This window comes from Fringilla coelebs (genome assembly GCF_963513975.1).
Source record: "Fringilla coelebs genome assembly, chromosome: 9".
Classification (NCBI taxonomy): Eukaryota; Metazoa; Chordata; class Aves; order Passeriformes; family Fringillidae; genus Fringilla; species Fringilla coelebs.
The window spans coordinates 31433585-31456689 of NC_140067.1; the positions used below are offsets into that span (position 1 = coordinate 31433585).

At 47.6% G+C, this 23105-nt stretch overlaps 2 protein-coding genes across 2 annotated transcripts; both read right to left on the minus strand.

Moving 5' to 3' along the window:
• Positions 1–1537: 1537 nt before the first annotated feature.
• Positions 1538–2439, minus strand: LOC311156969 (BMP-binding endothelial regulator protein-like; the record flags this gene model as incomplete). Its single annotated transcript, XM_084211313.1, has 2 exons — positions 1538–1828; positions 2323–2439. The coding sequence occupies 2 exons, from the start codon at positions 2437–2439 to the stop codon at positions 1538–1540; spliced, it is 408 nt and encodes a 135-aa protein (XP_084067439.1).
• Positions 2440–5723: 3284 nt separating this feature from the next.
• On the minus strand, positions 5724–22428 carry LOC311156970 (IgGFc-binding protein-like; the record flags this gene model as incomplete). The annotated part of the gene is made up of 15 exons (XM_084211314.1): positions 5724–5794; positions 6398–6959; positions 7438–8036; positions 8509–9088; positions 9719–10050; positions 10557–10698; positions 11285–11478; positions 11692–12259; positions 12622–13202; positions 13849–14419; positions 14689–15293; positions 15635–16205; positions 16413–16747; positions 16834–18042; positions 22395–22428. The coding sequence occupies 15 exons, from the start codon at positions 22426–22428 to the stop codon at positions 5724–5726; spliced, it is 6954 nt and encodes a 2317-aa protein (XP_084067440.1).
• Between the last annotated feature and the right edge of the window lie 677 nt (positions 22429–23105).

Below are 23105 nucleotides of genomic sequence, written 5' to 3' on the forward strand. Positions count from 1 at the left end.
TTCTGCTTCCCTGCCTCCCTCATCACTTTCTTTTCCCCATCCCCTCCTACCTCTAGTTTTGTGTGCTACTGGCTCCTCCTGAACAGGGGGTGCATTTGCATTTACAGGAGGACCTTCAGGGACTTAGGGCTGAACGGGCTGATTAAGTTGTCTGTAAGGGGGTGGGAGGTGATTTAATGGATCCTATGGCTCTTGTCTGTCCTTTTTGTCTGCTTTCCCTCTAGTTTGTAAAGGATACAAGGGATAACCCTTGCTTTCCTGCCTTCAGGCAATAAATTCACCCCACCCCCAGGGAAGCCACAGGGCAGCATAGTTGCTCTCTTCCTGATTCAAAGGGTCCTTTGAATTTACATACAGATTTAAATCCTGACAAAGCCAATCTTCAAATGAACTGAACTTTGGCCAATATAAGTTATCTTTCCAGATCATTTCCTTTGGCCATTCAAACATATAATAATTGATCATTTTCTGCTTGCTTTTTCCTCTTCAAAATTCCCACACATCCCAAAATCATAACATCATCCCCAGTGGAGTATCCTGAGGAATGCTCCCTTCCTGAGAACCTCCCCTCTTTGTTCCCAGTATCCCAGGTTCTCGAAAATTACCCTCATAATTCACAACCCCTGGGTCTAAAGACTTGTTCTTCCTCTGACCCATTTTTGGCAGCAAAAAACCAAGTCCCCAGTCTTGGTTATCCTCCCTCGATTCGTAGTTCAACTCCCTCACTTAATGTTATTCTGTTACAATATCTCATCTCTCACCAACAACTTGCCTCACACCTAATCTAATCTTTTGATCACTTTCCACTTGTTTCAGTTCTTTTCCTCTGTTGGCTCCTTTCCTCATTTACAGGTCTCTTTTCCCATCCTTTGGGGTTTTTTCCCCGACGCCCTGTGCTCTTGCTCCTTTTTTTTGGTCTCTTTTCCTGAATTTCGGGGTCCTTTCCCCAGTTTTGGCTCTTCCCCCTCTTTTTGGTCTCCTTTCCCATCTTTTCAGGGCTCTTTTCTCCCTTGTGGGGAACTCCTTTTCCCTTTTCAGTCTCTTTCCCATCTTTTGGGCCTTTTTCCCTTCTTTGGGGGATTCTTTCCCTCTTTTTTCGGCTAATTTTCTCCCCTTTTTTGGCACTGTTGCCTCTAGTGCCACCCCCAAGACACCCCAATCCCCCCCTCCCCCAGGGTCTCCCTGGTGTCACCCACCTGGGTGATGGTGGATGTGACAGCCTAGTCACAGAGAGAGAGAAAGCTAGATAAGTTTTCCCAGAATCATCCTGAGAAGGTTTAGGGAGCTGGGGTATAAACAATGACAGCCAAATATTAAAAAAGCCTGCAGCTGGTGTTTTTCTAATAATCTGTTTTTCTCATAAGATTGTTTACAAATTGTTTACAAATGTTAATTAGCCAGTCAGGTGAAATGTATCGACTAAATGATCAGTCAGGTCCACCTGTGGCAAACTAAGCTGTAAAAGAAGCGAGGATGAAATAAAAAAAGAGGCTTTTTGCCACTTTGCCTTCTGATCCGACTACGCGTCATCTCTGACTCAACAGTCAGAGGTGAAGTCGGGTGCCCGCCAGGCCTCGGCCAGCGCCCCTGCGTCTCTTGTCACCGTCCCGTCGGGCCCCCGCAGGTCATTGCCAGGGGCACCGTCGTAGTCGCCACAGAGGCCACAGAGCGCTGCCCGCGCCTCCCTGGGCACCTCCACCATCACCCCCGCCGTGCCCAGTTCCACCAGAAATCCCGGGGTTTGGCTGATCCGGAGGGTCGTGCGCGTCTCCGTGATGGTCAATGGTCCTGGGAACTCCGCGGGCAGGGCGGTGGGGATCCCGTTGAGCTGGAGAACACCAAATTAAGGGGAAAAAGGGGATTTGGGGCGATACATAGGTGAAGGGTAGTTGGTGGAATCTGGGTGGAAAAGAGGGAGTTTGTGGGAAAATGATGGGATGCATCAAGGCATGGGGGGGTAGGATGAGGGACAAACCATGTAGGTGATTCTCTGACATGAAATTGGGAGAATAAAGAGCAATTTCGGTCAAAAATTATGGGGTGTGTCAATTTATGGATATCTCTTAGTGACCATGACCCACACAGGTACTTCACTGGCAGGAAACTGGGAGCATAATAGAGCAATTTGGGAAAAAATTAAGGTAAGAACATCCTGTGGTGCTGGTGGAATGGGACAACCCATGTGGACTCTTACTGGGTCTGAAATTAGGGTGAAAAAAAATCAATTTTTTTCATTAAAACGAAGGTCAGAAGGACATTTAGGGTGACAACACGCAGTGGTCACAACAGTTTTGGGTACCAGCCAAGGTGGCGACAACTTACCCAGACCTTCCTGTTCCTCTGCACGGTGATGAGGCCGTGGCGGGTGAAGAGGTGAAGTGCCACCACTGCCGGCTGGTCCCCAACATCTCTGACATCCCCCAGCAGCCTGAACCACATAGGGTCCCGGGGTTCACACACGCTGGCCAGCACGTAGATGCCAGTGACCAGGGTGGACCCGGTGACACCGTCAAAGGTGACGAAGCGGGCGGCAGGGGACAGAGAGCAGCGCCCTGGGTGTGCGACGCAGGTGTGGGTGCCATCACGGAGGCCGCAGGTGTGGCCGAAGGGACAAGTGAAGGGGCGGCACTGGAGGCCCCCGGGCCCCCGGCAGGTGCAGGATTGGGAGCAGTCAGAGGTCAGGATGGTCTCAGCAATCTGTTTTCCATGGATAAAATGTGAAAAGTGGGGAAAAGTGGCCTAAAATGGCCAAAACATGGGGATGATGATGCTGTGAGGTCAAGGAAGGAAGGAAAGAAGGAAGGGGGCCCACGGCTCCCATATCACCTGTGTGCCCCCCATATTCCCAATGGGCGCCCACCAGCATGTCCCCAGTATGTGCCCATGTCCCCACACATCCCCATGTCTCCCATGGGGACCTGCTGGGGGGCACTGGGAACACTGGTGAAGACACAGGATGACACTGGGACATACTGGGAGACACTGCGAAGGACACTAAGTTACCCCACTAAGAAACTGGGATGCATTGGGAGGAACTGTGGGGGGAACAGAAACAAATTGGGAGGGATTGGGAACACTGCTGGGGAAATTGGGGGTAGACTCGATTACCCTGGGAGGGACTGTGGACAATACAGGGAATACCGTGGGAGACTGGAGGGGAGGAGAGACCCTGAGCTCTCTCACTGTGAGGAGAGACCCTAGGCTAAAGGGGGATCCACTGGGGGATGTGTTTGGGGGAAGTGGGACACACAAACAGAAATGGTGACACTGGGGATGTGTTTGGGGTGTACTGTGAGGGACTGGGGATACTGTGGGAGGCACACTGAAAGGCCCTGGGATCACCACGGGGAGTCTGGAAGGAGCTAGGGCAGGAACTGGGCTGTACTGGGAGGCACTGGGGCCACACCCACCTGGAAGTAGCGGCCCTGGTGGAGGCAGCCGCAGTTCCCCGGGAGGACGCAGCGGGCCCCGTCGAACAGCAGCCCCTCGGCGCACTGACAGCCCTCAAAGCAGCGCTCGCTGCAGGGGGGCGGGGCCGACACACCTGCGCAGGTGTGCTCACAGGTGCGGGCGCACAGCTGGTAGTGGCTCTTGGGAGGGCAGGTGAGAGCTGGGAAAAGGAGAGAAGAAACAAAGGGAGCCAATGGGGACAGTGGGGCTACTGGGGGGTCATCTGGGGTCAACAGGTGTCTCCTGGGATCAATGGCATCCCATCCTTGGGGTGGGTGCTTCCATGAGGCTCCCATCTGGGGACGAGGGGGCCCCACTGGTTGCACTGGGGGACACAGGCTTCTGTTTTGGGGGGGGTCCCCTTTGGGGTGTGATTTGGGCATACCCAGATGGGGGCTTAGTAGTGCAGACATGTATCCCTTTTTCCATGCAGGAATAAGACCCTGCTCCATTCCACTCCCCCAGACCTCCAAATTCCCACCCCCACCAAAATTTCCACTCCCTGCAGAATTCCTGTCCCCACAAAAATCCTGATCTGTGAATTCCCATCCTCTCAAAACTTCACCACCCCAAATTCCCAACTCCAAACTTCCTGTCACCTCAAATTCCCAACCCCCTCCCAAAATTCCCAAGCCCAACATGTACTCACGGCAACCCGTGGCCTCCCGCCACTCCCGGAGCGCGCCTCCGGCTGCCTGGCATGCGGCTGCGTAGCCCTGAAAGCCGGGGCAGGGGTCTCCACCCGCCCCGCACACTTGGCGCTCACAGGTCCCCACGTAGGCGCGGGGTGGCACTGCTCCGTGACACCCCGCGAAGGGTCCCTCGGGGTCCGCGAGCACCGCGCAGCGCCTCGCCTGGTCCGGGGAGCAGCTGGGGGCGGGCACCAGGCGGGTGCAGTTCGGGGGGGAGCTGCCCAGAGCGTCCCCGTCGGGGTCGTCGTCGTGTGGGTCCCCGTTGAAGTTGCCGCAGAGGCCCCGGGGGCGGCGGGATGGGGGGGGCAGCGTCAGCACCATGTACGTGTTGCCATCGTAGAGGATTTTAGGACCCCCCTGGACCTGGAGCAGCCGGTGGGACCCCACCTGCGCCACTCCCACCGCGCCCCCACGCAGCCACAGCGGCAGCAAGTGGCGCTCGCCATCCACCTGAGGGAGACAGGGATGAGGATCTCGAAAGGGGAGTTAGACGACCAAAGGTGGAGTTAATCCCCCAAATTGGGGTTTGCATCCCCAAAACCAGGGTTTGCACCCCCCAAACTAGGGTCTGGACTTCCTTCTGCGCACCTCAAATCCATGGTTTACATCCCAAAAAGGGATAGTGATGACACTTTTGCAGGTTTATATTTTCACACAGAAAATCTGAGAATAAATTAATGACCAGCAATTTTGACAATTACGGTCAATTAAATTTGTCAGCATCACAACTGACAAAATTAATCTATATTTAATATTGAAACCTTGACATTAAGAATGCAGTCTTGGCAAGTAACAAGATTTAGGTGACAAATGTGTAATACTGCATCAAAATTATTAATTCTCAAAAGACATGGGCTAAAATATTGATATCTTTTAGAGATAAAGAGAGTTTTAAACCCCAAAATCATGGTTTCCACCTCAATCGCATGGTTAGCACACCGGAAAGGAACTGTACACCCCAGAGTGCACACCAAAAGGGGTGTGTGTACCCCAAACAGGGTTTATACCTGTGAAACCAGGCTTTTACCCCCAAAAGCACTGCCCTCAAAACATGGCTTGCACCTGCAAAACAGGGCGTGCACCCCAAAGTCAGAGCTTTCACCTTAAACAAGGCCTTTCCTCACTGCTGCACCTCCCAAAACTCCATTTCCATCCCCTTTTTTGCCCTTCAAATATCTTTTTGCCTCCAAAACTAGGGCTTGCAACCCCAAATACCCAGAGCCTCCACTTACCATCACCTCCCATTGCTGTCCCCTGTCCATCACCACGGTCACCCCGTGCGCCATCACTGTCACCCGCTGCACCTCTGTGTCCTCCTGCTCCAAGGCCACCGTGATAGGCTCCAGCTCTTCTTCAGGCTCACCCCTCTCCAACTCCAGCAGCAGGAGGGTGCAGGACCCCCCAAAATTCCCCAGGTGCCCATCGAAGGTGCTGTAAGTCCCTGCCCCCAAAACCTGGCACTGTCTGCAGGAGCGGGGGTGGCACCCCAGTACCCCATCCTGCACTGTGCATTCCTCGTCCCTGGAGCAGCCTGGAGTGGGGTGACACTCCAGCCTCCCATTTTCGGAGCAGATGCAGCGCTCAGTGCAGGGGGGTGCAGGGTAAAACTGCTCTCCACGGGGGTAGTAACGGCCCTCCAAAACACAGCCACACTGGGGGAGGGGCACGCAGTTATCCCCACTCCGGAAAAATCCGGGATCACAGAAACAACCTTCAAAGCATGTGGAGGCATCAGAGCAGTCCTGAGGTCCAGCTTCGCCTTGGCAGGTGGCAGGGCAGGGGGGGCCACAGAGCTCATAGTGCTGGTTTGGGGGGCACACAGGGCCTGTCAGGAAGGGAGAAGGGTTGGGAACACCAAAACCCCCAGAAAAACTCCCTGCAAAGCTTCAAAACCCTAATGGACACCCCAAATTCCCACGAATATCTCAAAACTCCCTTGTGTGAACCCTAGAACCCGTCATCCAGGCCTCCCCTTGCGCAGACCTCAAAACCCCCATGGACATCCCAAAACTCCCTGTGTAAACCCCAACCCCCCCCAACAAGCTAAAGCTCCACATGGAGACCCAAAAACCCCTAGGAACACTTCAAACCTGCCATGGAAACCTCAAAGCCCCCACAGACAGCCCCCACTCCTCCCTGCCAGACACCCCAGACACCTCCACAGACAGCCCAAAACTCCTTGCCCAACCCCTGTGTCCCTCTCTGCCCTCCGAAACACCGCCGTACTCTCCCAAGTCCCCCAGGTCCCCCCATACTGCAGAAGGCAGCCGTTCTCCACGGACGCACGGCAGCGCCCTGGCTCTGGCACGCAGCAACATAGCTGGCAATGGCCTGGCACACGGTGTCCTGATGTCCCTCATACAGGCAGGCGTCAAAGAGACAGTCATCCAAGTAAGGGGTGGGGTCAATGATGTTGTGGCAGGCGGCAAAGGGCCCCCGTTTCTTCCCCAGCAGCCCACAGTGCTTGTCCCCACGGTAGGCACGTTTCTGGGCGTCGGTGCACACCTGGCAGCCCTCACTGCACACAGCTGAGCACCCAGGGACATCGCTGACCTTCCAGCTGTCCCCCAGATGGGTGTCATTGTCAGCATGGTGGCCCTCGCGGGTGACAAAGTCGTCATGGGGGTCACCATTGGCGTTGCCACAGAGGCCACAGACAGCACCAGCGTAGGTGCTGGGAATGATGACACGGGCATAGCTGTACCAGTCAAAGGTGACTGTGACGCCCATCTCAGTGGTGATGAAGCCGTGGACACCACGGAGAGACACCTGGAGCTGGTTGTGGGTGAAGGGAAGGTTCAACAGGACACCATCAACCTGACAAGAGAGTTGCAGGTGGCATAAGGTCACCCATTGAAGTTGAAACCCACCCAGGTGTCATAGAACGACCTTGAAGACCACCTAGATACCACATGATGACCTTGAAATCCTCCTGAAGACCATACAATGACCTCGAAACCTAACCCAATGCCATGGAATGACCCTGAAACCCACATAGATGTCACACAATGGCTTTGTAGCCCACAAAGACACCATGCAATGACTTTGAAGCCCACCCAGGTGCCACCCCAATGACTTTGAAACCCATCTAAACACCATGCAAGAATCTTGAAACCCAACTATGCCTTGAAATGACTTTGAAACCCACCTAAACACCTTACAAGGACCTTGAAACTCCACCCAGGTGTCATGCGATGACCTTGAAGTGCACCTGAGGACCATACCATGACCCTGAGCCCTCACCAGATGCCGTGCAATGACTCTGAACAACCCCCATCATCTCCTTCATCCCTACCTTGACCTTTTGGGGATGTTCCTGGCTGAGGCTGAGGGTCATGTTGTACACCTCCATGGTGACCACCTTGGTGAAGGAGACCAGGTGGCTGCCGCGGTGATTGTTCTCCACAGTGACAGCAAAGGGGATGAGGGTGGGATCAGTGGAGCAGAGCCCAGCTAACAGGTAGACACAGGTACCCATGAAGTCGTAGCGGCGCCCGTCGAAGGTGGTATAGTGGGGGTCACCAGTTGCCACACAGATGGAACGTCTGTTGGCCACGCACTGCCGCACGCCCTTCACCACCGCGCACACCTCACCCGATTTACACCCAGAGTCCTCGCACACCACCATTCCCAGCTCCATGTCACACCTACACCTGGAGCGACAGGTGTCATCACCCCAAAACTCCTCGCCAGGACGGTAGTAGCGGCCGTCACGGGTGCAGCCACAGTGGGACACCGGCACACACTGCCCACCACTGAGCACGTGGCCGGTGTTACAGGCACAGGTCTCCACACAGGGCTGGTCACAGGTAGCTGGACTGTCCCAGTCGGAGCAGGTGGCTGGACAGGCATTGCCACAGGCCTCGTAGTGGCTGTTTTCAGGGCAAGGTAAGGCTGCAGAGTGAGAAAACTGAGATGAGGGAGGGATTAGGGGAGTGTACAGCATTCAACACAGTAGGTGAGGATTGGGAAAGGGTCTTGAACATAGGGAAGGGTCTGGAAAACAAGAAGGGCCTGGATTGCGAGGAAGGTCTGAGAAATGATGGAAGAGGCTGGGACAAGTGGGATGATGTCTCAGCCATGTGGCAAGGGTCTGGGCCTTGTGGGATGGGGTCTGGAATGCACAGATGAGGTCTGGAACACAATGATAAAGGCCTGGAACATGTGGGAAAGATCTTGAAAATATAGGATGAATTCTTGGAAAGATGGGGTGGGTTCTGGGACACAAGAAGCAGCTGGAGCACCAGGAGAACTTCTAAGGATCAGCTGAGGGACTTGAAGGCTTCAACCCAGGATGCATCCCACTCCATTCCCCTCCTCCCCCACTCTGGCTCCTTCCCCTCTAAAAGAAAACCCCAGCCCTTACGGCATCCTGATGGTGTCCTCCAGTCATGGACCATGGCCCCATGCTTCCGACACGTCGCCGCGTAGGTCTCCAGCACCTGGCAGAGGATTGACCTCGCCCCATCACTCAGACATAGGTCAGACAGGCAGTTGCGATAGAAATCATGAGGCTTCACTATGTCATGACATGCTCTGAAGGGCCCCTGGAAGGATTTTTTGATGATCCCACAATAGTGGTTCCCGCCATAAAGCACCTTCTTCTTCTCATCACACACTGGGCATGCTCCATCACAATAATCCCAACAAATTGGGTCATCGACCTCGGAGTCAGTACTTTTCCAGTTTTTAGCCCATGTGACAATGGCAGTGATGTTGTCACCAGCCTCAGGGATGTCATCAAGGGGCTTGAGGTTGAAATTCCCACAAAGGCCACGGACGTGGCGAAAGTAGCTGCTGGGGAGGTCAATCAGGAGGTGCCAGTTCCAGTCATAGGAGACCCGGAGACCAAAATCTGTCTCCAGAGCAACACGGAGCCCACTGGGACGGACCCGCACCTTCCCGTCTGCCAGGAGCACCGGGAGCAGCGTCACCTCCCCGTTCACCTGCCAATGGCCCAACATTCCCAGTTATAACAATGTTTTATTCTCAACATACACCAATATTTTATTCAAAATGTATCCTAATATTCTATTCCTCACATATCCCAATTCTTTATTCCCAGCATATTCCAACACTAAATCTCATCATATCCCAACATTTTACATCTTACATATCCCAACATTTTATTCCTGCCATATTTTATTACTGACATGCCCCAACATTCTATTCCCACAATGACCCAATATTTTATTCCAAGAATATCCAAACACTCCACAGTATTTTATTCCTGCTGCATCCCAACATTTTATTCCTGAAACATCCTAATATTTTATTCCCTAGAAACACCAACATTTTACCCCAGTTTATCTCAACATCTTATTCTTGGTTTTTTGCTGACATATCCCAGTATTTTATTCCCAACAGATTCCAACATCATATTCCAATCTTATCACAACATTCTGTTCCTGACATATCCAAATATTTTGTTCCCAAAATATCCCCATATTTCAACAATCAGCCTCACAATCTGACTGATTTATCCCAAAATAACATTGGTACTGCTGGATGAAGTAGGTAGGGATGAAGCAAAAAGCTGGGAAAATCCCACATTCTCATATTTCCACCCAACTCACCCGGACTCTTCCATCTTCATTCTGGTGGAAGGAGATGCGTTGTCCATAGACGTCAACATGGACTAAGGAGACATAGGACACAGATTGGATCCCACCACGGATGTCGTTTTTGGCCTGGACCCTGAAGGGTACCAGCCCAGGGTCATTCCCGTGTGATTCAGCCATGGTGTAGGTGCAAGTTCCTTGGAAGTCAAAGTCAAGGCCATCGAAGGTTCGGAAGTGTGGGTCACCCCATGCCCAGCATGTGGCAACCAGGACTGGGACACAGCGAGACTGGGCACCGCGGGGACGGCAGCGCTCCTTGGGGCGGCAGTGCAGGGACTTGCAGGGGTCTGGGAGGGGAGGGAGAGCAGGATGAGCCATGGGCTGAGTGAAATAGGAGATAAACATTGGGGGAAGCCATGGGTTGGGCAAAAGGATGGAGAAGAAAGTGGGGGGAAGTCACATAAGAGAGAAAAATGCAAGATGGGAAAGACCATGGAATAGGAAAAATCACAGGATGGAAGAAACTATGGGAGCAACCATGGAACAAACCATGGGAGAAATCATAGCACGGAAAAACAATGAGAAAAAGCATGGGAAAGACCATGGAAGAAGCCATGGGATGGGAGAAAACATGGGAGGATGGAAGGAACCATGGGAAACATCATGGGATAAGGAAGCAAAACATATGAGAAACCTTGGGAGAAACCACGGAAAGAATTATCCCACCCCTGACCCTTAGAGACAGAATTCTGTTCCCTCCAAATCCCCTTCCCTCTTTTCCCCAGTCAACCCTTCAATCTCCCCCAGATCCACTTTGCATCTAAAACCCCCTTCTTCCCTTATTTTTCCTCACTTTTTTTGATGCATCCCAAGACCCCTTCCCGGATTTCACAGGATTCATCCTCAGTGCAAGCGTGGTCATGGCAGGTAAGTCCCTGGCCAGGGACACAGGTGCAACGGCGCTGGCAGTGATCCTGGAAAAGCATCTCATGGGGCTGCAGGGAGGGAGAAGGGAGAAAGGGAAATCCATGAAAATAGGAGACACAAAGAAAAAATGCAGAAAAAAGGACATAAATGCAGAATAATAGGGAAAACAGTGAACAAATTGCTAGGCAAAGGGATGTACATGCATACCTTCCCTATAAATAGGGAAAAAAGGGGAAATGCAGGAAAAAACTACATAAATGTATAAAAATAGGGGGGAAATTCTGGGGAAAATAATAAATATAGGGAAAATGGAAAAAATGCAGAAAAAGAAATGCAAATGCAGAACACAGAGAAAAATACAGGCAAGAAAAAAAGATGTAACTGCCTAAAAATAGGGGAAAAGAAAGGAAATGCAGGGAAAATATGGCATAAAAATAGGAGGATGGAAAGGGGAAAATGCTGGGAAGATAAAGAAAAATAGGGAAAAATGCAAGAAATAAAGGTGTAAATGGATAAGAAATAGTGAAAATGGGGGGAAATTAATTTTTAAAATATAAATACATTAAGCAGGGAAAAAAAAGAAAACACCATGAAAACAGATGTAAATGCAGAGAAATATGAGAGAAAAACAGGAAAAAAGGCCAGAAAAACTACCTTATAGTATTCCCCATCCCTAAAGCATCCACAGTAATCCTTGGGAATGCATCTGAGTCCATCAAAGACAGAACCCTGGTGGCACTGGCAGCCCTCAGTGCAGGTTTGCGGGCAGGTGGTGGTATTTCCGGTGCAGATGTTGGCACAGGTGTTGGTGCAAAGGGAGTAGGTGCTGTTGGCTGGGCAGGTGGGCGCTGGAATTTTCATGGAATCATGTATTGAGTTGGGTTGAAAGGGACCTTAAAGCTCATCCCATCACCCTCATCCCATGTCCTGCATGTCACCACTGTCACCCCGACTCAAACACAGAACATTCCCCACCTGGACCCCCCCAAATTCCAGTATCAGCTGGATATCTTCCCAACTCCAAACAGAGGACATTTGCCCCTGTGCCATCCCAAACTCACGGCAGAAGGATGATGTCCTCCAAGCCCCCACGGTGACACCAGCAGCTTGGCATGCAGTGACATAGCTCTGGATACTCTGGCACAGGACCTGTGTGTCCCCTCCCGTCATACAGAGGCCATGGATGCAGGATTGGGAATATGGGATGGGGTCAATGATGCGATGGCAGGAGCCAAAGGGACCTTCGGGGGCCGTGAGGAGGCCACAGTAGTTGGGTTTTTGGAGGACTGCCACTTTCTCCTCTGTGCAGGTGGGACACCCATCCTTGGGACAGGTGTCATTGCAAGGTGTATCTGTTGTTTTCCATGCAGATCCAAAGGCTGTTGCATCTGGAGCCAGCTGGCCACTGGAAAGCTGGAAATCATCACTGCGTTGGCCATTGTAGTTGCCGCAGAGGCCACACAAGCGGCCCATGTAGGTCTGGGGGACCGTGACCATCACGTGCTGGACGAGGTCATACTGGACAAGGAGGCCGAAGTCAGTGCGGAGCAGGACACCTGTCCCATGTGGGTACACCTGGACCTGTCCCTCGCTCAGGGTGGTGGGGAGGTGGTGGGAGATGGAATCCACCTGGGAGAGAGAAGGAAGAGTCCTCCAGTGAGCAGGTGGGACCAAAAATTTGGGTGAAACACCTTCCAAACAATATTCTGACAGGTTTGTGGATCCCATTTGGAAGAAAAAGTTGGATGAGAATGGATTAGACCTGGAGATGGGGTGAGGGCTCCCCTCCCCAAGGAAACAGAGTTTCAGGATTGATTGAGGTAGAACGAAAAATTTAGGGAAAACAACTTCCAACCGAGGTTTTAATGCATTTACAGATCTTGCTTAGAAAGAAAAGTTGGACTGGGATTGGAGATGGCCTGAGGTGTCCCTTCAATAAAGAAACCCAGTTTCAGGGGATCCCATGAGATTTGGAACATAAAATGCCTTACCATGACATCTGCCCTTTTTCCTTGTTTCAAGGTCAAGGTGACCCCATAGACTTCCACAGACAACGCTTGGATCCTGGAGACCTTCCCCTTCTGCCATGCCTCCTTCTGGATTGTGACAATAAATGATGTCACATTGTCACCTGTGCAGGTCTGGGTGAGGACGTAGGAGCAAGTACCAGTCATGTTGAAGGCCATCCCATCAAAGGTAACATAGGTGTGGGCACCTGTGGCTACACAGGTGTTGGTCACCTGCAAGGGACACTGGAGGACATCACTGATGACCTTCCCATGGCCACCATCAGGACAGGAAGTATTTTGGCACTCCACAGTGCCACCAGAGAGACACTGGCACATCTCCCACTCTGTGGGGTAGAATGTCTCCCCCTCTTTGTAGTAGACTCCATGGTGGCTGCAGCCACAGTGGGACATGGGGACACACTCGTCACCGCTGAGCATGAAGCCATCCTGACACGTGCAGCCCTCGCGGCACCGCCCGCGGCATGTGGCAGAGTCAACGCCGCAGGTGTGCTGGCAGGTGTGGGAGCAGAGCTCATAGGAGCTGTTGGAAGGACAGGGAATATCTGCCAGGAAACAATGGGATTCATAAGGAATCAGGAAATTCCAAGCCAAATCCTGGAAACATTCCTGAAATTCAGGTGCAAACTTCACCAAATACAGAGTTTTTTAGCCCATGACAAACTCAATTTTCATCCCTGTGCATGTGACAAGGGGCATTGTCAAATGACGATCCAATGAGTATCTGATGATGATCCAATGACCATCCATAAGGAATATCCCAGTCCATTTCAATAGGAATTCTTCCACTAAACCACCTGATTTCCCACATTTCTATGGAGAAAAATGTAACATTCACTCAAAGAATGGGATCACTCCACACTGGGTCCTCCACTGATCTCCAGGCTGAATCCCTTTAACCCAATTCCACTATTTTTGGTACATTTTTTGGTGGTTCTCCCTCTAAATTATCCACTTTTTAGCCAACACCAGGAAATTGGAGATTTTGAGGGGGTAAATTTATTCCAGATGAGACAACTTCTTTCTTAGGAAGGAATTATTTTGGGTGGATTATGGGATCAACCAAGACTTTGGGTGGAATTCCCACTGGATGCCCATACACCTCTGGGTTGCTCATACATGAATTTGGAGCAGACTTGAGGATCCTTTGAATACTGCTGAAGGAAAAACCCTCCCATTGTCCCAACTTACGGCAGAAATTATCTGTCCTCCACGTCCCGATGGACACACCAGCAGCCTGGCATGCGGTGGCGTAGAGGGCAATGATTGGACACATCCCTTCTTCCTGAACAGGGAGCAGGCAGGAGTCATGGATGCAGCTCTGGAAGTACTGGTGGCCATCAACATGACTATGACATGCTCTAAAAGGTCCATCCACTTCCAAAATGATTTCACACCCCATCTCAGAGTCTTCCTGCTGCATCCGGGAAGGTGCAAGAGTGCTGGAACACTCCACTGTTGACATCTCACCACATCCTGGGACATCCATGACCTTCCAGCTTCTCCCGAAGGCATCTGGGTCTGATGTCACATGGTTGTTCCTCATCATCATGTCGTCACTTGCAGCGCCATTGTAGTTCCCGCAGAGCCCACAGAGGGCACTGGTGAAGCCACTGGGCACCATGGTGGTGACGTGGCTGTACCAGTCATAGGTGACAATGAGTCCAAAATCGGTCACTACCACCGCATCCTGCCCGTGGCGATAGGCAACAATCTTTCTTTCACTGTAGTGATATGGGAGATTGACCAACTGCTCATCAATCTGGGGAGAAAACCATAAATATTGATCGAATTTGCAGACCGACAGAAAGCTATTTTCAACAGCCAGAGCAACCAAAAGTGTCAATTTAATTAAATTTTGGATTTAAGAGAATGAGAAGGACCAAGTCCCAAGAGGAGGTTGATCAACCACTCCTTGATCTGGAACAGCCAAATGATGTAGATTTATTACATTTCAGATGTCAATGGGATGAGGTTTGGGACAAGGTAGAGAATGTAGTGAAAAAAGAAGGCATCGTTTCCTAAACTCACCATGATTTTTCCAGGATGTTCCCTGCTGATGCTGATGGTTTTGTTGTAGACTTTGACTGTCACCACGGTGATGGACGACATGAGGTTGTCACTTTGGTGGCCATTCTGCACCAACACCTGGAATCCCACCAAATTTTGGGTGTCCTCACACAACCCTACCAACAGGTAGATACATGTCCCCTGGAAGATGAACCTCTTGCCATCAAAGGTCTCATAGTGGGTGGCTCCAACAGCAGTGCAGACCCCAAAACTTTTGGGATAACAATCCTGGATCCCCTCCTCCACCCGGCATTCCTCCTCAGTGCCACAACCAGAATCCCGGCACACTGCCTGCCGCTGCTCCGCATCACATACACAGCGTTGGGTGCAAGTGAGGTCACCCCAAAACTCCTCACCAAGGCCATAGAAGAGGCCCCGAAAGACACAGCCACATTCGGAGGGGGGAATGCAGGTGTTGGCATCAAGGACAAGGCCCTCGTGACACACACAGGTGTCCATGTAGGTGGTGACAGCGGCACAGCTGGATGACACAGCGGGGATGTTGCAGGTAGGGAGGCAGACGCGGTCACAGGTGCTGTAGGTGCTGTTGGGCGGGCAAGTGAGAGCTGGAGGGAGGGAGACAGTAGTCAGGGTGGGGTGGCACATGGTGAGACAGACTTCTTTGACTATCTATGCAGATATCCTGGAGTCTCCATGGACTTCTAGGTCTTCCACCGGGACGTTCTGAACTCTCTGAGGACTTCTTGCTCAGACTTTCTAGAGACTCCTTGGACTTTGTGGACTTTCTACATGGACTTTCTGGAATCTCCCTGGACTTCCATGGATTTCCTGCTTGGATCTGCTGCCATAACCTTTCCCAACCCATGATCCCATGGATCTTTAGTCCCACAATATTTAGGCTCCGCCCACCCCAAGGAGTATTTCCACCCAACCATCCTCTACTCACGACATCCCACTGTTGTCCTCCAATCGGAAACATTGATCCCCTCCTCCTGGCAGTCATCAGCATAGATCTCAAAGGCATGGCACAGCACGTCACGATGCCCCTCATTGGCACACAGGTCGTAGATACAGTTCTTCTCATAGATATTAGGACTAATAGTGTCATGACACAACCGGAATGGCCCAGAATGTTGAGACAACTTCCCACACCAGGTCTCTGCCTTGTATGTCACCACCTGGTCCCACCTGCACCGCCCACAGTCACCATCACAGGTGTCCTGGCAGTGGCCACTCTCACTGGTCACCTTCCAGCTCTGCCCAAACTCCACAATATCCCACACTTGTTTTCCATCAGGTGAGAGAGCATCATCATGGGGATTCCCATTGTTGTTCCCACACATTCCACAGACTTTTCCAGAAAGAGCAGCCGGAAGTTTGATCACTATATGATCATCCCAATTGTAGAGGACCTTCAGCTTGAAATTTGTTTGGATCAACATGGATTTACCCTTCTGGTGGATGCGGAGTTTCCCATGGGAAAGGGAGATGGGAAGGTGCGAGCGGTGGTTGTTCACCTGGAGGACAACAACAACCATCAAAACAACCAAAATCCATCCAAATTGGGCATAGAGTTCAAGAAGACTAGAAGTGTTTCATGCAAGGGTTACCTGCACACCAGCAAATCCAGGAATTATTTAGGAAAAGACCTTCAAGATCATTGCTAAATATGTAATTTCAGTAAAATTTTTAAAAATTGGGAAATTATTATGGTTTTTGCTTACCCTCACCATCCCATTTTCTGACTGGACAGCAGTGACAGTGACATTGTCGACATGGATGGTGATGGAGCCGATGGAGGAAACTTTGGAGTTCTCCTTTTCCTTCTTTGTGACCTCAACAGAGAAGGCAGGAAGGGTGGGATCAGGATCGCAGATGGTGGTCAAGGTGTAGGCACATGTTCCCATGAAATCAAAGGTTTTTCCATCAAAACTGCGGTAGTGTGGCCCACCAGCAAGCCAACAGGTAGAGAAAGTCTCCTTGATGCACTCTGGTTGTCCATCCACCATCTCACACCTCTCCTCGCATACCAAATCCTCACAGGAGAGTGGTGTGGGGACTGAAAAAAAGGGGAAAACCCATGAATGGGCAACTGCACAACACCCAACCAGTGGGGTAACACAACAATGGACTAACTGTACTCACTGGCAGCACAGAGCCCCGGAAAACCATATCCAGTGTGACTCTGGAACCCAAACACCAGGAGCCCAATGGGCACCTGCGAGTTCTCAGCACTCTGCATTGTTGCACTCACAGTGATGCTGGCCCAGGAGAAATCTGTGTCAGGAATGGCCTGCCATGTCACGGTGTTGTCTGGCCGATGGTTGAGGGTGGTGGTGGCAGTGGCAGTGGTGGGTGCAATGAGGATGGCATGGTTATACTGGCCTGGCACACTGCTGAAGCGGAACGCAGTGCAATGGGCAGTGACAGGAGGGACAACAAGGAGGAAGGGATCTTGCCAAGACGACCCGCTGAAGAAAAACACCACCTGCACTGCCACCACCGCACTGATGTACAGAGAGGAGTTATGGTTCAGCATGAATGTCTGCACCTCTCCTGCTGCCATGGCCACAGTGGCATTCCCACTCCCGGTGTTGTAGGTGATGGTGTTGTCTTCATCTGTCACCACATAAACGAAGTCAGCATCTGTCTGCAGTGGGTTGGGCGGCACCACATAGCTCCTCCCCCACACTGTCATTGGGAGGAGCTGCTCCACCACAAAGTCAAAGCCAGCAGATACCTTGACACACGTGTGGCCACTGAGGACGGCCACAGGGGTGTCGGCCACCACAACTGTGCCAGTGAAGTCCTGGCTGCTCTGGAGCTGCAGGCTGTGGTAGGGCTGCAGGAATAGGCGGAGCACGGCACCAGGGATGTAGGTGGCCCCAGCATAGTGGAAAGTGGCGGTGGTGGTGATGCTGATAGCGGTGGTTGTGGCGCCAGCGGCCACCACAAACTCAGTCAGGCCGTAAGTGTAGTTCCCAACAGGTGTCACTACATAGTATCTGGTGCCCAGGCTCTCCATAGGTAGGAGGGCAGCGGAACCCACAGTGTAGCCCTTGGTGCTGACAGACACCACGGAGATGTCAGCGCTGGCCTGGACCACCAAGGTTTTATGGGAAGTGCGACTTCCAGTGAGTTCCAGGTTAGCAGGGAGGGGTAAGGGCACAGTGACATCTGGCCTCAGGGTGATGTTCTCAGTGACAGAGCCGCCGGGGAGTGTCACCAACACCTGGGTGTCAGCAGGGCCATAGGAGGTGAGCAGCAGCTGCAGGTACGCACTGGGGGACTCGTCGTCGTTCTGTGGGAACACAGCCAGGAACTCCCGGCCCCGGTAGCTGCCACTGGAGAGTGCTGGGAAAAGAGAGGGGGAAAAGAGGGCCTTGGTTAATTTTTATGTTAACCAAGGGGGTCAAATAAAGGGGGCTTTTATATTTTTATATCAGTTCTGTATGTGTTTATATATCAATTTTCCTCTTTTAGAGTAGGAATTGTACTGAAATTACATTAAAGGTATGACTGCAGTATCCAATTTATAGAGTGCATTTTTATATATAATCATAATAGAAATTCTATTTACAGCTTGTTATGTTAATAAAGAACATTTGTATTCTATTAACAAGTTATTAAAATACATAAATGTGTTAAAAATATGAAATAATGTTGTACTATGAACTAATATTAATTACATAAAATACTATTCCTTAATACAGCAATATTACTAGATATTTATATTATTATACCCTGTGTTCATGATATATTACTAGTATCATGTAATATACTTCAGTATATTACTACTTATTAGCACACTGATAAAATATTAATAATATAGGACTCATATATCAGTGAAAATACAACAATTACATTTTAGCCTGTTACTGTATTATTATACTTGTTATCCATTATATAACTAAGTTATATAATTTTCTGTTATTATTTTACAGATCTATTAATTATAAAACTGTGATATACAATACTTACATTTAAATAAATAGTAGCATTTTTTCTATTATTTTGTACTTAATTTTGATAGAAATATCAGCAAATATTTAATCCATATCCATAAACATTAAAAATAATTGAAATAATACAATAATAAACACTGTGGCTATTGAATTTATTTCAGTATTAATAATAGTAGAAAAAAATGTACACGTTATTTTTATAATTATAATGTAACATCTACAACAGCAGATGATTTATATTTTCTCTATAAAATTGTACAGATAATGATTTGAAATAATTTTATTTCTTGTTTTCATAAAAACAGTTTGGGAAAAAAATTGCAAAATTCAAGCAAAAATAAGCAGTAAGAAGCAAAATTACAAAAGAAGAGAATATATTAGAGACTGGAATAGAATGAATATACCATTATATTATACTATATTGCAATATAATATATCATTATATGTAATTAATGTAACAACTGTAATAGTAGTTATTACATTGTCACACAGAATATAATGTATAATTATGTTACTAAATATAACATGCATAAATTACATACTGTTACAATATAATACAATAACAATGTCATTCATATATTATTCCAAACTCTAAATCATATTAAATTGTAAAATAATTATTAATTGTATTATATAATTATATTTGTAGTAATTATATCTATTTTTTAGTTTATAATTATCTCTTAGTAACTTATAGTTCTATATAATAGCAATATATATTCTGCTATATTAATAAATGCAGTAATATATGAAGAGAAAATATATTAGAAATAGAAAATATAGTTCACATGTTTTGTACATCCATATAAACTTTAAAATAATTTTATACTGAATTTGTAGTTTTTATACAACTACAGTAGAGATTATATTCTACATTCATATAGAACTGTTGTCGTGTGTGTATATTAATATATCCACAACATGTAAAAATATAGATAAGTAATAATAAGTAATTATTGTTCTATTGAATGCTATTCAATTACACTATTTAATATTATTATTAGCAAATTAGAATTTTATTTATTTTGTATAAGATAAAAGGCATATATTAAAATATATAATATATATCTATAAATATATAAAAGAAGACTAAACAAAAACACTTTAAAATGATCAAAAATCTTTTCAAGGATTTTTTTTTAATGCTACAAAACAACAAAATAGCCTTTTTTTGCCCCAAAACAGATTTAAAAGAGTGGGTATCTTCTCCAAATTAAAAGGGAAAAAAAAAATCTTCAGATTGTCAGGAAAAAAACCCAGAAAATGAGACGAAAATTGATAAACTCAGTGTATTTATAAAAGCCCATCAAAAGGATTTTTTAAAATTTAAAAAATAGGAAAATGGGGATGTTGGATTAAAAAAATAATTCTGGTGATTTTTTTAATGGAATTTAAGTGTTTTGGGGGAAAAATAAGGAATAGTGAGGTTTAACTTTAAATAAAAAATTTGGATTAAAGGGGGCTTTCGGAAATAATACAGAATAAGAGCTGTGTTTTTTAAAAAGGGGGATTTTGAAGAAACATTAAGAGGGAAATGACGAATTGGAATTTTAATAATTAGAACAGAGTAAAAGAGGTTTTTTTCTTTAAAAAACCTGAAACCTAAAATAGAGTTCAAGAGGGCTTTTCTTCCTTATTGAATAAATTTTCAAAATAAAATTAAACAAAAAAAAAAACCAAGAAAATATTAAGGTAATTAAAAGGTTTTTTCCTTAAAACACTCCCTAAAAAATGGGTTGATAAAAGGTTTTAGTGAAAATTAGAAAAAAGACAGGAAAATAAGGAATAAAAGGGTTTCTTTTCCCTTAAGAACAACTTCTTTTATTTAAAAGGAGCAAATAAAAGAACTTTTTTTTCATTTTAAAACAATCTTTCAAAAATAGATCTTTTTTCCCTGTAAGAAAATACAGTTCTAGCATATAAATCTTGGGGTTTTGTCCTGGAAAAACACTAAAACTAATCATTAGAATTTTAGCTAAAAAAAAACCCAAACAAAAACAGACAGACACACACACACAAAACAAACAAACAAAAAAACAAACCCACAAAAACCCCAAAAAGTAAACCGAAATAATCAGGACAAAGTGCACATTTGGTTTTTTTTCCTGCAGAAAGTGAGGAAAAAGGGGATTTTTCCCATGAAATTACTGAGCCATCCATTAAAAAAAGAATATTCTAAAGGCTTTTGGATTTAAAAATATTTCAAGATTTTTTTTGGTTAAAAATAATAAATCTACAACTGAGAGGTTGTTGGAGAAAATGCAAAATGAGGGAAGAGAGGAATTTTCAGGCAGAAACAAACCCAGGGACTTAGGATTTCATTTTCTGTGCTAAAAAGCCTGGAAATAGATACAAAATCCAGGAAATCTGGGGATTTTGTGTGTAAACCAGGAGTTTTACTTACCACAGAAGGGAAGGAGGAGCCACCATATCCCATGTTGACCCATCCCTATGAAAAACACTAAAAATCACTAAAAACTGTTATTTTATGGGAAAAGTTCATGTGAGCCCTGGGGTGTCTCCAGAAGCCTCAAACAACCCCCAAAATTACCCAAAAAGGCCCTTTTTCAGCCCACGGAAAACTCTTGGGGCTTATTTTGGCCCCCTCTGTCCCCAAATCCACTCCAAACACTTGAAACTCTAAAAATTTTGTCCAAAATTCTCCATGTTTGGATCAAAATGGTTTGTCTTCCCAAACTATCCCATTTTGGGTCAAAATATATTTTTTCCCCCAATCCCACCCCCTTCTTGGTCAAAATGGCATTAACAGGGATTAAACATCCCTCCCCCCCATCCTGCTCCCCACCTTGAGGCCACATCAGTCTCCATCTATATCAGATTCACTCCAAAAACAGATAACTTTTAACTAAAATCACCTGGATTCACATCAAAATGGGGTTAAAATGCTGAGACAGCCTTCACAATAACCCCTGCCCTTGATGCCACCTCAATACCCCATTTCTACCAAATCCACACTAAAACTTCATGGAAAGGATTCATTTTTCCCCAAATCCTCACAGTTTCAGTCAAAATGGGTATTTTTTTGCCCAACATCCCCCAAATTCAGATCAAAATGGGGCTGAACATCCAGGAAAACCCTTCACTCACCTTGTCCCACACAAACCCTCCAAATGCTCAATTTGTCCTCAAAAAGGTGAAGAAAAAACCCACCAAATTTTGGGTATGATGAGGACAAAAAAAATCTGAAATCTGGGAGAAAAGTGCAACAAAAGGACAAACCCCTGAGATTCGGGAGGAAATGGGCAAAAAATTTAAAAAATGGGAAAAGACGTGTTTAAAATCCAACATTTTGAAAGAAAAAGTGTTAAAATTATGAAACTTGTGGGGATATGGGGGCAAAAGTCATAAAATTGGGAAAGGGTAAAAAAATATGAAATTTGGGCAGAAAAAATCCACAATTTCTGCCCATCACCAAATAATAAGGAAAACCAGGAATAAATGTGGAATGAAGCCTCCCCACTCTTCCCCACTCACCAGCCCCTCGGCAGTTGAATTCCCAGGCCCCTTCAGACACAGAGTGTTTGTCCCAAAGTCACTCTTTTTATACCCCAAAAAAAAACCAAGCCACAGCCAAACCATACAGATTTGGGCAGATTCAGCAGAATTTCAGGATGGGGGCAGGGGGAAGCAGGCAAGGGGGCATGACTCACACTTCCAGAGAATTTGGGAACAGGCAGCTGGATCGTGTCACAGATGGAAAACAATAGGAGTGGAACTCACAGGACATCTTGATGGACGTGAGTGACAGGTACATCGTGACAGGTGCGGAACCCACAGGGATGTCACAACAGGTGCAAGTCCAATAGCAATCATCCCAATATCACTGAACTCCCAGAATCGCTGTCCCCTTGGTACCCTCTGGCCCTGTGACACTGGAGAAAGAACAAACCAAGTCCAGATGTTTTTTATCCCAAATTAATGATCCAAGTCCCAGCGGGAAATTCCAGGGAATCAGAAATTATGGCCCAAATGACTGAAAAAGCTGAAGAAAACCAGCTGGAGCCAGGAGAGACAATGGCAAACAGGGAATTAAAGGGCTTTTGCCTTAAAATGAAGACATAAAAATGGGGAAACCCTGAACCCCACAGAGATCCTCAAAACCGTCCAGAGACCGAGACCCCACCCCCAAAGCCATACAGGGACCCCCAAAGCCACATGGAGATCCCCCAAAACTACACCGGGATCCCCTCAGCCCTCTGAACCTCCCAAACCGAAAAGTCCCTCCAGGGAGATGGGTCTCCCTGGAAGGGTTTTGGGGCTCCTGATAAATGACACAGAAAAGAGAAATTCTCAGTTGCCCTGAAGGTGCTGGATGGAGTTTAAGACAACTGGCAAAAAAAGCTGAAAGGATGCAAAGGCATGCACAGAGGATCTCAAGCACAGCTGGAGCCAGTGGACAAATCAGTAATGAGGAATATAGTGGGTTTTTGT